General features: G+C 38.6%; 1 protein-coding gene across 1 annotated transcript in view; it reads left to right on the forward strand.

Moving 5' to 3' along the window:
- HEXB (hexosaminidase subunit beta) overlaps positions 1-16,520 on the forward strand; it is a 29,305-nt gene that overhangs the window by 11,089 nt on the left and 1,696 nt on the right. The window contains exons 4-11 of the mRNA XM_054486998.2: positions 201-247; positions 504-614; positions 8,396-8,497; positions 10,517-10,646; positions 12,516-12,696; positions 13,547-13,633; positions 15,236-15,308; positions 15,739-15,913. Coding sequence (XP_054342973.1) covers positions 201-247; positions 504-614; positions 8,396-8,497; positions 10,517-10,646; positions 12,516-12,696; positions 13,547-13,633; positions 15,236-15,308; positions 15,739-15,913 — 906 coding nt within the window. The remainder of the gene's footprint in view (positions 1-200; positions 248-503; positions 615-8,395; positions 8,498-10,516; positions 10,647-12,515; positions 12,697-13,546; positions 13,634-15,235; positions 15,309-15,738; positions 15,914-16,520) is intronic.

The following is a 16,520-nucleotide window of genomic DNA, read 5'->3' on the forward strand; positions in this document are numbered from 1 at the left end:
ATTTTTTTTTTTATTTGGCTTTGATTTTAGAAATTATGGTAGAGGGTGTAGGTATAACAATATATTTTAGAGGATAGAGGTATAACACTATATTCAATTATATTTGCCTTACCTGGTTATGAGTCCGTTTGAATAATATAACTTTTATCATCTCAATTTGTTGATTTATAAATTAATGCAATAAATTTTACTTTCCTCAGGTTTAGAGACCTTTAGCCAGTTAGTTTATCAAGATTCTTATGGAACTGTAAGTATGATTATTATATGTTACTAACAATTGTTAGACAAATTACTAATAGAAAAAAATGTAACCTGTTTAGCTATTGCTTCCTGAAGGTTTCATTTCCCCAGATATTTATCTTAGCCGGTAAATGTAAATTTCATACATTTTTGTTGTTCTAAATTAATATTTTATGAAATGCTTGTATAAATAGATGTAGTCTTCATTGAGTTCAAGACAACAGAAAATTCTAAAACTAAATCAAAATTTTATTTTGTCGTAGTTCACCATCAATGAATCCACCATTATTGATTCTCCAAGGTTTCCTCACAGAGGAATTTTGATTGATACATCCAGACATTATCTGCCAGTTAAGATTATTCTTAAAACTCTGGTAAGTAATTACTTCATTCTAATCCATTGTCTATTCTGAAGATGTCTCCTTTATGTTGTAACTTTATGTTGGTTACTATTGTGTAGGTTGGAACAGGGGAATCTGTATAAGCACTGGGCATTCTTTCCTCAGTCCCTAGAGAAGTGTATTTCCTCAGCTGTGACGTGGAGGTCCCCTTGAGAATCACCCTCCTGTTTTCAGTGCGAGAGCCACGTATAACATGTATATAGCCAAGACTGTTAAGAGAAGGACAGTTTAAACACTGCCCATTGGCCCTTTACATACACTCCCATTTGTCAAATCATGTGTCTAGACTTTTGGTTAGGAATAATACATGGCCACCCGGGTGCGGTGGCTTACACTTGTAATCCCAACACTTTGGGAGGCCGAGGCAGGTGGATCACCTGAGGTCAGGAGTTCGAGACCAGCCTGGCCAACATGGCCAAACCCCGTCTCTACTAAAAATACAAAAATTAGCCAGGCGTGGTAGCGTGCGCCTGTAATCCCAGCTACTAGAGAGGCTGAGACAGGAGAATTGCTTGAAACCTCTCCGGGTGGAGGTTGCAGTGAGCTGAGTTCGCACCGCTGCACTCCAGCCTGGGCGACAGAGCAAGACTCCGTCTCAAAAATAAAACAAAACAAGACAAAACAAAACGAATACATGGCCACCACACCATACTTCTAGTTAGTGCCCTTTAAATTTTGTGACCTCCTCTTACTTTTTTTATAAGTGGCATTAGAAAGGAGTCCGGGAGCTCCTTTATACCCAGGGAACTATTCCAAAGGAATATGGAACCTCAGGGGTGGTATGGGTTAGGAAGAAGGTTGACAATAACTGTTTTCTCCTATGAGCTTTTTTTAAATTGGTTAATCCCCACCATCACCTGCCAATTTGTAGGGGTGGGGAGGTTTCCTCCCATGTTTTTTTGCACCTTCACTTGATCATTATGATGACACTATGCTATTTAAAAATTATTATTATTATTTTTTTTTTTTTTTTTTTGAAACGGAGTTTCGCTCTTGTTGCCCAGGCTGGAGTGCAATGGCGCAATCTCGGCTCACCGCAACCTCCGCCTCCCAGGTTCAAGCAATTCTCCTGCCTCAGCCCCCCGAGTAGCTGGGATTACAGGCATGCACCACCACGCCCGGCTAATTTTGCATTTTTAGTAGAGATGGGGTTTCTCCATGTTGAGGCTGGTCTTGAACTCCTGACCTCAGGTGATCTGCCTTCCTCGGCCTCCCAAAGTGCTGGGATTACAGGTGTGAGCCACCGCGCCCAGCCAAAAATTATTATTATTATTATTATTATTATTATTTTTAGTTGAAGTCTTGCTCTGTCACCAGGCTGGAGGGCAGTGGGGCAATCTTGGCTGACTGCAACCTCTGCCTCCCAGATTCAAGCAATTCTCCTGCCTTGGCCTCCCGAGTAGCTGGGATTACAGGTGCACACCACCACATCCAGCTAATTTTTGTATTTTTAGTAGAGACAGGGTTTCACCATGTTGGTCAGGATGTTCTCGATCTCTTGACCTTGTGATCCGCCTGCCTCAGCCTCCCAAAGTGCTGGGATTACAGGCGTGAGCCACCACGCCTGGCCTAAAAATTATTTTTACATTTACATTAATACTCTGAATTTTTTCTCCAAAAGACACTCTTGTCACTTTTAAGAAATAGATGCTTAGTGTAAAAAGTTTAAACAATATAAATATGCATAAAATAGGCAGTCATCCCATAATTTCATTTGCCAAAGATTGACATACACTTTTATGTCCTACTTGTCTCATTTTAGACTTAAAAAATGAATATACTAGGCGGGTTACGGTGGCTCACGCCTGTAATCTCAGCACTTTGAGAGGTGGAGACAGGTGGATCATTCAAGGTCAGGAGTTCAAGACCAGCCTGACCACCATGGTGAAACCTGTCTCTACTGAAAATACAAAAAATTAGCCAGGCGTGGTGGTGCACGCCTGTAATTCCAGCTACTTGGGAGGCTGAGGCACAAAATCGCTTGAACCTGGGAGAGGGAGGTTGGAGTGAGCCAAGATTATGCCACTGCGCTCCAGCCTGGGCAACAGAGCGAGACTCCATCTCAAAACAAACAAAATGAATATATTAACATATACAATGTGACTTTTTAAAAAACTTAAATGAGACCGTACTTTTGCTACCCCCCACCCCTCCTTTTTTTTTGTGAGACGGAGTCTCGCTGTGTTACCCAGGCTGAAGTGCAGTTGGCACAATCTCAGCTCACTGCTACCTCCGCCTCCTGAGTTCAAGCAATTCTCTTGCCTCTGTCTCTTGAGTAGCTGGGATTACAGTTGCCCACCACCACACCCAGCTAATTTTTGTATTTTTAGTAGAGATGGAGTTTCACCATGTTGGTCAGGCTCATCTTGAACTCCTGACCTCAAGTGATTTGCCTTCCTTGGCCTCCCAAAATGATGGGATTACAGATGTGAGCCACCACACATGGCCTTTGCTACCCTTTTAACAGTTGAATATTTCATTTTATTTAGTCTCATGCTGATGGACATCTAAGTTAATTAACTATTATCATAAATACTACTGCAGTGTTCTTTGATACATATATATTTGTACACTTGATAAGATTATTTCTGGAGGATAAATTCTTAGAAGTGAATTTCTGGGCTTAAGATGTATATATTTTATTTTTTGATACATTTTAACTTTTGGTATATACTATCAGGCTGCCTTCTAGACAGGTTGGTCATAGCCACCTATGCTTGGCCAACAGTGTGGTACATCTTTGCCATGTTTGTTGCTGATCTAATGATAAAATATATCTCCTTGTTTTAATGTGCACTTCCTTGCTTTTTAGTGAATATAAGCCTTTTTTTTTTTTTTTTACATATTGGTTATTTGTATATTTTATATTATAAACTGTAAGTTTTTTTTTTTTTTTGAGACAGTTTTGCTCTGTCGCCCAGACTGGAGTGCAGTGGCATGATCTTGGCTCACTGTAATCTCTGCCTCCTGGGTTCAAGCGATTCTTGAACCTCAGCCTCTTGAGTAGCTGGGATTACAGGCATGCACCACCACACCCAGCTAATTTTTTGTATTTTTAGTACAGACAGGGTTTTGCCATGTTGCCCAGGCTGGTCTCAAACTCCTGAGCTCAAGCAATCTGCCCACCTCGGCCTCTCAAAGTGCTAGGATTACAGGCATGAGCCACTGCGCCCAGCTGTAAGTTTATTTTCTATGTTTATTTTGTCGTCTAGAATGTGAATACCTTCTTTATTGGTTTAATGTTTTAATGTTATATTTGTCTATAGATTGTGCCACTGATACTTTTATATTTGCTTATATGTATCTTATTTTTAAAATTTAATTAATTTAAATTTTTTATATTTTAAAAAAATTTGTGTAGAGATAGAGTCTCACCATAATGCCCAGGCTAGCCTCAAACTCCTGGTGTCAAGTGATCCTTCCAGCTTGGCCTCCCAAAGCGTTGGGATTATAGGCATGAGCCACCACACTCCACCTTATATTTATATTATATACTTACCCATCATATGTTGTTGTGAATTTTTTCTAAATTTCTAAATTTGTTTTAATAACTATAATGCCTGTAGACATTTACATTTTATTTATTTATTTATTTATTGAGACAGAGTTTTGCTCTTGTTGCACAGGTTGGAGTGCAATGGTGCGGTCTCAGCTCACTGCAACCTCTGCCTCTCGGATTCAAGTGATTCTCCTGCCTCAGCCTCCTAAGTAGCTGGGATTACAGGTGCCCGCCATCACGCCTGGCTAATTTTTATATTTTTAGTAGAGGCAGGATTTTACCATGTTGGCCAGGCTGATCTTAAACTCCTGACCTCAGGTGATCTAACTTCCTCAGCTTCCCGAAGTGCTGAGATTACAGGCATGAGCCCCATGCCTGGCAAAATTTTTTTATTTTTATTTTTTAGCAAAGAACCCTGCTAACATTTTTTTTTTTTTTTTTTAAAGAGATGGGGTTTTGCCACATTTCCCAGGTTGGTCTTAAACTCCTGAGCTCAGGCGATCCACCTGCCTTGGCCTCTCAAAGTGCTGGGATTACAGGCATGAGCCACCCATGCCCAGCCACAAGTTTTTTAAAGGAGTAGTATATTTCAATGTTATCCTTTCTATCATTTTTGGCTTTGGGAAGTATGCTGAGAATCCTTCTCTACAATAAGGATATAAATATAAAAATAACCTCTTAAATTTTATTTTAGTATTATACTTTTTCTTATTAAATTCTTGATTCTATTAGAATTTACTTTAGTGTATCAAACCTATTAGGCATTTTAATTTTACTTTCCAAATGGTTAGCCAGTAATCCCCTCATTTCTGAGCAATCTACAGTTCCCTATTGCTTTCAGTGACAATTACTAAATACTAAATTCAGTTATAATTATTAAATACCAAATTCCAGTAAATACGGAAGTTACTTTCTGAAGTCATAATCTTTACTAGTTTATCTTCTTGGGCCAGTACATGTGGTTTTAATTTCTATAGCTTTAGCAGTTTTTATTTTTGTTTTTGTTTGTATTTTGAAGTCTTAAACTTAGGGAAAAGTTGTAAATAGTGTGCAAAGAACTCCTATATACTCTTTACCCAGATACTCCAATTTAAAATTTTTATTGTATTTATTAAATATTAAATTTATTTAAGCTCTATATTTGCTTTATTCTCCCTCTCTAAAAATATGTTTTCTAAACCACATGGGCACATATGATGCATCAATACCCCTTTAATATTTCAGGATGAATTTCTTAAACAAAAGGACGTTTAGTAACTTCAGTACAACCATCAAAATCAGGAAATTGACACAATACTGCATCTAATACGCAGACCCCATTCAAATTTCGATTGTTCCAACAATGTTTTTTTATAGGTTCCATGTCCCATCCAAAATCAGGTGTTCCATTTACTTGTATGTCTCTTTGGCCACCATTAATCTGCAACTGACTATCTTTCCTTGTCTTTTAAGACCATGACATTTTTGAAGAGTATAGGCCAGTTGCTTTGTAGAGCATGCCTTAGCTTATCCATTTTCCAGAAGATAAGATTCAGTTATGCCTTTTTGGCAGGAATAAAGCAGAAATGATGCTGTGTTCTTCTCAGTGCTTATCAGGTGACACAATGTCTTATTTATTTCATTTCTGGTATTGTTCACTTATAACTTGCCTAAGATGTCATCTGCCAGGTTTCTCCACTGTGATGCTAATTAAAAAGCATTTTGTACTTAGCAAGTAATTAAGTATCTTGTGGGAAGAAATCTTGAGACCGTGTAAAATCCCATTCTTCACCCAGCGTTCACTCACTAGTTTTAGCATCCACAGATGGTTCTTGCCTAAATCAGTTATTACTAAGGTGGCTACCAAATGGTGATGCTTCTAATTCCATCATTCCTTCTATCGTTTATTACTAGGCATTTCAGTGTAAGGTAGAGCAATCCCTTCTCTTTTATTTAAGTATTCGTTATTTTTATCAGTGTGGACTCATGGGTTACTATGTTATTCAGGATTGTAATCTGTTACTTTCCCTGTTTGTTTGTTTGTTTGAGACGGAGTTTCGCTCTTGTTGCCCAGGCTGGGGTGCAATGGTGCGGTCTCAGCTCACTGCAACCTCTGCCTCCCAGGTTCAAGCGATTCTCCTGCCTCAGCCTCCTGAGTAGCTGTGATTACAGGCTTGTGCCACCACGCCCAGCTAATTTTTGTATTTTTAGTAGAGACGGGGTTTCGCCATGTTGGCAAGGCTGGTCCCAAGCTCCTAGCCTCAGGTGGTCCACCCGCCTTGGCCTCCCAAAGTGCTGGGATTACAGGCGTGAGCCACTGTGCCCAGCCACTTTTCTTGTTTAATAGTCAAATTATCCCAGCTTTGGTCACTGGAAGTCCTTAAGTTGCCTCTTACATCCCTTGCAGGTTCCCTTTAATTTTGGAGCACTTTCTTACTTTTTGGCACATGATGTTCCAGGCCCGTCTTCCCTGTCCCAGTCTTTTCTGTGTCCTCAGACTTTTCTTCAAGGAACCCTTTTAGTGGTGAACAACATTTTGAAACCAATATCTAGGCTCTAGGTGTGCTCATTGCTACTAGGATGTCATTGCTTATAGACCCTCTGAGCAGAGAGAGCTAGAAAACATGTGTGTACCTATGTATGTATACGTTTGTATGAATACACACACATCTCTCCCTATTTCTGTATCTGTTTATATCAGGAGTTGGCAAACTATACCCCAAAGGCCAAATCCAGTTCACCATCTGTTTTCACAAACATGGGGTTTTGGTCTCGCTGTCACCCCCAGGCTGGAGTGCAGAGGTATGAGCTCAGCTTACTGCAGTCTCAACCTCCCAGGCTCAAGCATTCCTCCCACCTCAGCCTCCAGAATGGGTGGGACTATAGGCATATGTCACGATGCCCAGCTAATTTCTTAAAAATTTTTTAGTAGAGATAGGGTCTCACTATGTCATGCAGGCTGGTCGCAAACTCCTGGGCCCAAGCGATCTTCCTGCCTCAGCCTCCCAAAGTACTGGGGTTACAGGTGTGAGCCATCATGTCTGGCCTCACAAATAAAGTTTACAGGAATATAGCCACATACGTTTGTTTACATATTGTCTCACTCTACAATTGCAGAGTGGAGTAGGTGTAACAGACTCTATGGCTTGCAAAGCCAAAATATCTACTGTCTAGCCCTTTATGTAAAACGTTTGCCAACTCCTGGTCTATGTTAAAAACCATGAGTTTGTATTAATAAGCTCAATTCCAATTAACACCTATATTTATGGCTCCCTTTTCTGAGAGTGAAAACCCTCCTTTTATCCTCAATATATTTATCTGCACAATCTTCTTGTATGTAAAAGATTTCCTAACTCCATCAGCCAAATCCCTTCAGCCTTGATGAAGAGGGAGTCTTTAAGTTTTGATGGTCTTGTTGGACAAATCTTCTCCCTTATTGTTTTTCATCTTTTAAAAATAGTGTTCATATTTTACATAAATATTGGTTATTCCTCTAGAGTATATATAAAATTAATAACTCAGTTTGCCCAAAAATTTCTCAGGGAGAATTGTATTGAGTTTGCAATGTAATTCTTGGTTGGGACTCAAATTTTAGAACTGTGGGAATTATAAGTCCTGGTACTTAAATGAATGCTCCATTTTTTCTTTGCTCTATTCCCAAACACAGTGGCAGCCAAGAACCATTTTGCATTCTTGGCAGACCACTACATATTGGGAATCTTGCTCTCCTCCCATAGAGCAAAGTTACAACTCACCGTCTAGAATAAATACAACATCTCCAGAGCCTTTTTGTATACTGACGTGTCATGTGAAGTATATATGATGAAGAATTTCTATTTCTTCTCATTCTTTCTTTGCTGAAAAATAAATTTTAGCCAGGTGTGGTGGCTCATGCCTGTAATCCCAGCACTTTGGGAGGCCGAGGCGGGTGGTTGGCTTGAGCCCAGGAGTTCCAGACCAGCCGGGGCAACATGGCAAAACCCTGTTTCGACAAAAAATACAAAAATTACCTGGGCATGGTGGTGGGCGCCTGTAGTCCCAGCTACTCATGAGGCTGAAGTGGAAGGATCACTTGAGACTGGGAGGTCAAGGCTGCAGTGAGCCAAGATCATGCCACTGTAGTCCAGCCTGGGCAATGGAGTGAGACCCTGTCTCAAAAGAAAAAAATTAGTTTTAAAGGAAGCAGACATATTGGAAGCAATTCCAAATATAGATAAGTAATATGGATTGTATATGATATTTGCAGTATATAATTTTTAAATATGTTTGCTTGCAGGATGCCATGGCTTTTAATAAGTTTAATGTTCTTCACTGGCACATAGTTGATGACCAGTCTTTCCCGTATCAGAGCATCGCTTTTCCTGAGTTAAGCAATAAAGTGAGTAAATTGTATTGTACTCTGTCTACAAAAACGTTGGGTATAGTTTCATTACAAGTTTGTAGCTTAAATGTTTGTTCTTATGGATAGAATCAAAGTGTAAAGATCAGATGTTTATGGTTTTTAATTTTTTTTGGCTGTGACTTAGCATTTTACATCCATAAAACTGTTTTTTGTTATTGTTATAACGGTTACTGTAATTGTTATTGTGAATATAAACAATCTCTGGGGAAGCATAAATCGAAATTTAACAAGGTAGAAGCCCTGAATAATTCTCAAATTACATATGGTTAAGATAATATATTTATCAAGTTGTCCAACAGTGTATTTGTTTTAAACATAATTGTTTGGAAATCCATAAATGACTATTTTTCTCTCTGAGAAACTATATGAAGTAGGGAATTTTAGAGGTGAGAGTGTTTTCTTAGGAAATAATGGTAGTCTCAGTTAACAGTGTTCAAATTGACTGTATCATGGACCAGTGGAGCTGGGAGGGACCCTCAGTGTCCCCTAGTTTAATACCCCTGTAATAATACAAAGAAGGTACCTGACATCCAGAGAAATGATGCACCTTGTGTAAAGTTGTGGTTAGGAAGGGACAGAGCCAGGACTCTAAATTCTGTCCTCCGGCCGTAATTCCAAAACTTTTTCCAATGTTAGGTATGTAGGCTAAAATGTGCTAATAGCACTTGTGTTTTTGTTTCCTTTTGTTTTACTTTTTATTATGGCAAATTTCAAATATATACAGATACAGAATAGTTTAATGAACTCCCATGTTCTCATCATGCAGGTTCAAACATGAATACATGGTCAACCTTGTATCACTTAAACTCCTGCAGACAAGCCCTGCCCCGTCCTGTTGCTTTGAATAAAATCCATCATTGTATCTCACTGTAAAAAGGCCTGTTCTTTGAGAAAAAGTAACCATAATACATGATTGCAGCTAAAAAATTACCAGTAATCTGGACAGCCAATCAATATTCACATTTCTCCAAGTGTCTTTTCCTCTTATTTAAAAAATTATTTTTAAAAATTTGCAGTGGGATACAAATAAGCCCCATAATTGTGGTGAGTTAATATGTCTAGTAATTCTCTTTTGATCTACAGGTCCCCTCTTCCCACCTTTTTCTCCTGTAATTGTTGTTGAAGAAACTGAGTCATGTGTCCTACAGTTGTTTCCCACAGGCTGGGTTTTGCTGATTGCACCCCATAGTGTCAATTAACATGTCCCTGTATTTACTATAAACTGGTAGTTAAATCTAGTGTTGATAGAAATTTGATTTGCAGTGCTGGGAGACAAGACTGCTTTTCCGCAATTGAGCACTTTTATAGGCCATAGTTTGAGAAATGTGCTAAGGAACAGCTCACAACTTTAGTTACAAACAGTATTGAGTTCTAATTTTTCAAGTGACCTATAAAGGGACTGAGGTAATCATTAAAAAAAGCCAAGTCACTATTCTATAGTCTGTATGGGAATTTTTCAAGCTGATAGTAATTCAAGCTGATAGTCCTTTGAAGGACAACAGCTATGCTTTGTAATAAGGTGTACATTTTGACTCTAAAATTGACAAGAGCAGTGTTTTCAGAAGTTTCACTTTGGAGACATTTGTTTTGTTGTATGCTTACATGGAAGTTGAAACAGCATGATAGTAGACACTCTTGAAACAGGAGGCACTGATGGAGACAGATATTTCTACCAGTAAATCTGGGGTTAGCTCAAAGTATACTGAGAATTTATTGCTAAAATATGGTAAACAAATGATTTGACAAAAGCCCCAAAATGGCTATCATCCTTTGAGTATGTGTGACTTAGTAGAAATTTTCTTTCTGAAATTTTCTACTCCTGAAACTATGGCACTATATTACTTTTAAATGAGTCATCTAATATCACATGAAACTAATACATTGTCATAGTGAAAAAATTAGCTGTCAAATATCAAATGCAAACACAATTGTTAACAATTTCCAGGATCAGATCTACGTTGTACATTTTAACTTGAATAAATATGGCTTTTACAGGGAAGCTATTCTTTGTCTCATGTTTATACACCAAATGATGTCCGTATGGTGATTGAATATGCCAGATTACGAGGAATTCGAGTCCTGCCAGAATTTGATACCCCTGGGCATACACTATCTTGGGGAAAAGGTAAGGAGTTGTATTTTATTTCATTTTATCTTATTTTTTATTTTTTGAGATGGAGTCTTGCTTTGTTACCCAGGCTGGAGTGCAGTGGTACAATCTCGGCTCACTGCAACCCACCTCCCAGGATCAAGCGATTCTCCTGCCTCAGCCTCCCGAGTAGCTGAGACTACAGGCATGCGCCACCATGCCCAGCTAATTTTTGTTTTTGTTTTGTTTTTTGAGATGGAGTCTCACTCCGTTGCCCAGGCTGGAGTGCAGTGGCATGATTTTGGCTCACTGCAACCTCTGCCTCCCAGGTTCAAGCGATTCTCCTGCCTCAGCCTACTGAGTGGGACTACAGGCGCCCACCACCACGCTAATATTTTGTATTTTTAGTAGAGATGGGGTTTCACCGTGTTAGCCAGGATGGTCTTGATCTCCCCTCCTCATGATCGGCCTGCCTCGGCCTCCCAAAGTGTTGGGATTATAGGTGTGAGCCACTGCGCCTGGCCAGGAGTTGTATTTTATAAGTTGCAAAAGTGAATATTTGAGGTATTGCATTTCTTATTTTATGACCTAGTGTTTGCTCATTTTGTTCTTAATTGTGATTGGCCTATCAGTAACACTATTGACAGATACAATTCAATAGCTACTCTGTGTCTATTGTGAGCAAGTCATTGTGATTAGGTACTGCCTAAAGTATAAAAAAGGGAATAAAAGAAAACAAAAAGTGATTACAAAAAGTAGAACATGATAAGTGAATTCAAGAAATGGTTTCATAGATGAGGTAGCACTTAAAATGCTTTTGAGTGATCACAGAATATATTCATGTTTCTGGTAGAGGAAATGGCATAAGGAAATGTGTGCAAAAAGTGTAAGATATGCTTGACAAGTATGTAGCTGGAGTAGAGCGTAGCAGAGTAGGAGGCATTATAGGGTGGTGATTAAGAACTTTGGCTTTGGAGCCAGACAGCTTGGGTTTGAATCTTGCTTCTGCCATTATAAACTAGGTGACCTTGGGCAAGTTACAATAGCCCATCTTCAGTTTCTCCATCTCTAAAATGAGAATTAGTAGTAGCTATCATGTAATTTTTTTTGAGAATTAAATAATGTAAAGCACATAGCACAGTACCAAGCATTTATAATTGCTCAATATTATTAGAGTAGACATGGGGAATAGTAAGAGGTAAATCTGGAAAAGCACATTAGCGGGCCTTTGGTGAGGAATGTGAACTTCATTAGGACACACTGGAAACCAGTGAAAATTTCTGAGCAGAGGAGTAACATGATGGGAACCACACTTTGGGAAAACCTTTGGGAAAGTGACAGATTGGAGTTCTGGACCAGGAGGGTGATAGTGGGAATGTAAAATAATGGACAGAACTGAGAGACATTCTGGAAATATCCATAGAATTTGGCAACTGATGGACTCCAGGAGAGAGGAGGTATATACTCTAGGATGATGATGGTACCCTTATTAGAATATGAAAATCAGGAGAAGCTAGAGAAGGGAGGTTAGGGACTGCAGATGTTGTTTTTTTGTTAGCTTATATTTGAAGTACAGCTAGGATATCCAGTTGTGTCCAGCAGGGAATTTGAAATACGAATTGAAGCTCAAGAAAAAGGGTTGAGGCAAGCTGAAGATTTGGGAGTTACTAACATTTGACATAGATAAAATCTCAGATATAATGGGAAACAAAGAGGCAAAGAGACAGGATTCAGGAAACAATTCCTTCTTATTTGGAAGAAATTACTAGCTCTTAGTAAACATGTTCATCTTTTGTGTATAAAATCTTGTAGCTTCAATAAAATGATGTAGTAAAATCATGTGGAAAACCAGATCTTTATAATGAGTACACTTCTTTTAAAAAGAATCTTAATATTTTCTTCTAGGTCAGAAAGACCTCCTGACTCCGTGTTACAGTAGACAAAACAAGTTGGACTCTTTTGGACCTATAAACCCTACTCTGAATACAACATACAGCTTCCTTACTAGATTTTTCAAAGAAATTAGTGAGGTGTTTCCAGATCAATTCATTCATTTGGGAGGAGATGAAGTGGAATTTAAATGTTGGTAAGATGATTCCTTAAAACCCCTTTAAAAAAAAAAAAAGAGAGGCTGGGTGTGGTGGCAGAGGCAGGCAGATCACCTGAAGTCAGGCCTGAAGCCTGGCCAACATGGTGAAACCCCATCTCTACTAAAAATACAAAATTTAGCTGGGCGTGGTAGCAGGTACCTGTAATCCCAGCTACTCGGGAGGCTTAGGCAGGAGAATCTCTTGAACCTGGGAGGAAGAGATTGCAGTGAGCTGAGATCATGCCACTGTACTCCAGACTGAGTGACAGTGTGAGACTCCATCTCAAAAAAAATATATATATATGGAATAAAAAACCTGTTGCATTGAAGTAGCTGTAGAGGGCTTCACACCATAAGGAAGACTTAAGAGTAACATGCCTGCTTGTAAGGGTTTAAACTGGGCAACATGACTCCTGAGATGGTAGATTTTTGTAGAATATACATTTTGGTATGGCAAAGTAAAGCTTGAGGAAAAACAAGATGCAGAAGAAAATGGAGATTCAAAAAAAGACTACTGTGAAATGAGAACACCTTTAGTGAAAGAGGGCAATCAATGATTAAATAGGAAAGATTTTTCAAATAAAAATTCTCTCTGCAAATAGCTTTAGATGGAGGAGAAAGGTGGTAAGGTAAAGAAAGCCATTTTTACAGGAAATCAGCTTCTTGAAAAAATTGTTTGCAATGGATAATTAAGATAACTTATAATTAAGTTTTTAGGCTTCTTTTTACTACCTACAAACTTTAATAGTTCTAAGTCTGCACAACTGATGTTAGGCATATATACTGCTCTAAATAATAAACTGAGCATATCAAACTTTAATGAAATTTTAATCACTTTTTGCTTTAGGGAATCAAATCCAAAAATTCAAGATTTCATGAGGCAAAAAGGCTTTGGCACAGATTTTAAAAAACTAGAATCTTTCTACATTCAAAAGTAAGTTGTTTGAAAGCCTATTTCTGTATTAATGCTTTTTGTAAAAGTTTATTTAGTAATGTGCTTTATTTTTACATTTTCTCTACATCCTTTGCCTAAGTGTAGATGTGAAAAATCACTAAAGGAAGCAATACCCACTGCTTGCTTTAAATCAGTAACATGGTGACTCCAAGTATTTTCCAATAGCTGTTGAAATATAGGAAGGCAGTCATCTGTTCTAAAAACTCAGCTTGGGCTGGGCATGGTGGCTCACGCCTGTAATCCCAGCACTTTGGGAGGCCGAGGCAGGTGGATGACCGGAGGCCAGGAGTTCGAGACCAGCCTAGCCAACATGGTGAAACCCCATCTCTACTAAAAATACAAAAATTAGCCAGGCGTGGTGGCAGGTGCCTGTAATCCCAGCTACTTGGGAGGCTGAGGGAGAATCTCCTGGGAGGTGGAGGTTGCAGTGAGCCAAGATCGCACCACTGCACTCCAGCCTAGGCAACAGAGTGAGACTGTCTCAATCAATCAATCAATCCATCAGTAAGTAAATAAATAAAACTAGCTTGAAGCCCTGGCTACCCTGTGATGTCTTCACTACCATCCAGCCCCTGGAATTCATTTCATTTTTTCAATTCCAGGAGCATTTATTTTACTATTATACCTGTGCTACCCAATACAGTAGCCATAGCCACAGGTGTCTGTCCATATGTAAATTAATTAAAATTAATGAAAGTTAAAAATTCAGCTACTCAGTTGCATTAGCCACATGTCAAGTGTTCAGTAGCCAGCTGAGGCTAGTGACTGCCTTACTGAAAAGTGCATATATATACACATTTCCATCCCAGGAAGTTCTACTAGACCGTGCTGCTCTAGAGGGATTGGCAAGCTTTCTCTGTTGAAGGGTCAGAGAGTAAAGATTTTAGGCTTCATGGGCCACATACAATTGCCCATGGGCCACACAATTTTTTTTTAACTTAAAAAAAACTCAAATTTTAAAACTTAAAAAAAAAATGCTTTACAAATATAAAAACCATTCTTAGCCCATGAGACATACAAAAACAGCTTGCAAGCTGTAGTTGCCAACCCTTATGCTGTACCATTTATTTGGCAAGCCCAGGTTCCAGCCTTTGCCTATTCAGCTTTTTGTGTGATGCATTTATTTATCTGCAGAGCACCTGGCATTGTGTAAATATCTGTAAATATTTGTGGACTGATTGTCAGTAACTGTTACATGTAATTTATGTGATATGACAGGCTAGATAATGGTCCCTACCATTTTAAGACAGCCATAAAATTATAAGATTGCTGTTTGTACAATTTCCTGAGTTGCCTACCAACTCAATTTGAGGCCACTTCTTCCTATCTTAGGGGCATGTTTAACTCATTCATTCAGCAAATGATTATTAAACCCCCATACTATGTTACGTTCTGTATCAAGTGCTAAAAAGGAGGAACTACTTGTGACACTTCCCAACTTGAGCTGCTTCTGCTATAAAGCTGTACTATACTAAAAGGCACCTCTCAAAACGCAAGAAATCCTTGGTAGAAAATGTACATGTTTTAAATATATTGTTAAGCTTGTGATCTAAAATAACTATAATTTTTTTGTAATACTAGAGTTTTGGATATTATTGCAACCATAAACAAGGGATCCATTGTCTGGCAGGAGGTTTTCGATGATAAAGCAAAGGTGAGCATTGTGAAGACTGCATCTGATCAATATAAGAGACTTAATTTTTCTTGGGGCAACTGGGAATTTGCAAGTCTAACTACTAGTATTACCTTTCCAGTGTGGTTAGTGACCACTTTGGACCTCATAATTCCAAGGTAAGTTTGGTAGAAATAAGACTAAAATGCAAGTCTCAGCCTTAGTTAACTGAACCTATGTGATATCCATATATAAGCAAAAGTTAAATATTCAAACCTAAGGTTGATGAAACTTTTAAGTCCCTAAAATGAGTATCACATGGCACTAACTCTGAAGAAAAGGGGAAAAAGAAAATGCAGATTTTTCTTAAGGATCTTAGAAAAATATGTTCCTAGTAATAATGCCTTAAACTTTCAATTTCATCTACTGTTCTAGGCCTAATAATATGTATTGCAATTTGTAACATTAATAGCTTGCGCCGGGCACAATAGTTGAAGTATGGAAAGACAGCGCGTATCCTGAGGAACTCAGTAGAGTCACGGCGTCTGGCTTCCCTGTAATCCTTTCTGCTCCTTGGTACTTAGATTTGATTAGTTATGGACAAGATTGGAGGAAATACTATAAAGTGGAACCTCTTGATTTTGGTGGTAAGTGAAGCAGCTGGTCCAAGTGTTGTGGGTTACTGTGAAGCTGATGGTAAGTGAAGCAACCATTGTTACCTTTGTTTTATGAGTTTTCTTCCCTAACCTCCCACCCCAGAAATCCTTACCTAGATATTACCTACCAACTATCTTTTATGTTTGATCCTTGATTTTATGTACTTTTTTTAAAGCTCAGTATCATTTTAAACTCTCAAGAAACCATACAGTTGCCTAAATTCAAGAACTTCAAAAGTATTATAGATCCCCTTAGATTTTGTGTCCATTTTCAATGATGGCTCCTCACTCTCTACATTCTAAAGCTATTTGATTGCATTAACCGCATATGCCCTCTTCTGAACTGCTTCTCCAATGTAAGACACTAAGCAAAGCTATAGTTTTAGTTCAGTGAATTTCAGGCTGTGTTGTCTTAGGATTCTGAGGAGCAGAATCCTGGGTGGATGGGACAGGAGGGGACATCTGAAGGGTGGAGCTTCAGGCTCTCAGATCCCCTTCATGTAAAACATTCTAGTTTGTCCAATTTTATACATTAGTCTTTAGTGCAAAATCATTGAAAAAGGATTTTGCTATTTAAAAAAGTTTCAAAACCATAGGT

This window comes from Pongo pygmaeus, chromosome 4 (assembly GCF_028885625.2).
Source record: "Pongo pygmaeus isolate AG05252 chromosome 4, NHGRI_mPonPyg2-v2.0_pri, whole genome shotgun sequence".
Lineage (NCBI taxonomy): Eukaryota > Metazoa > Chordata > Mammalia > Primates > Hominidae > Pongo > Pongo pygmaeus.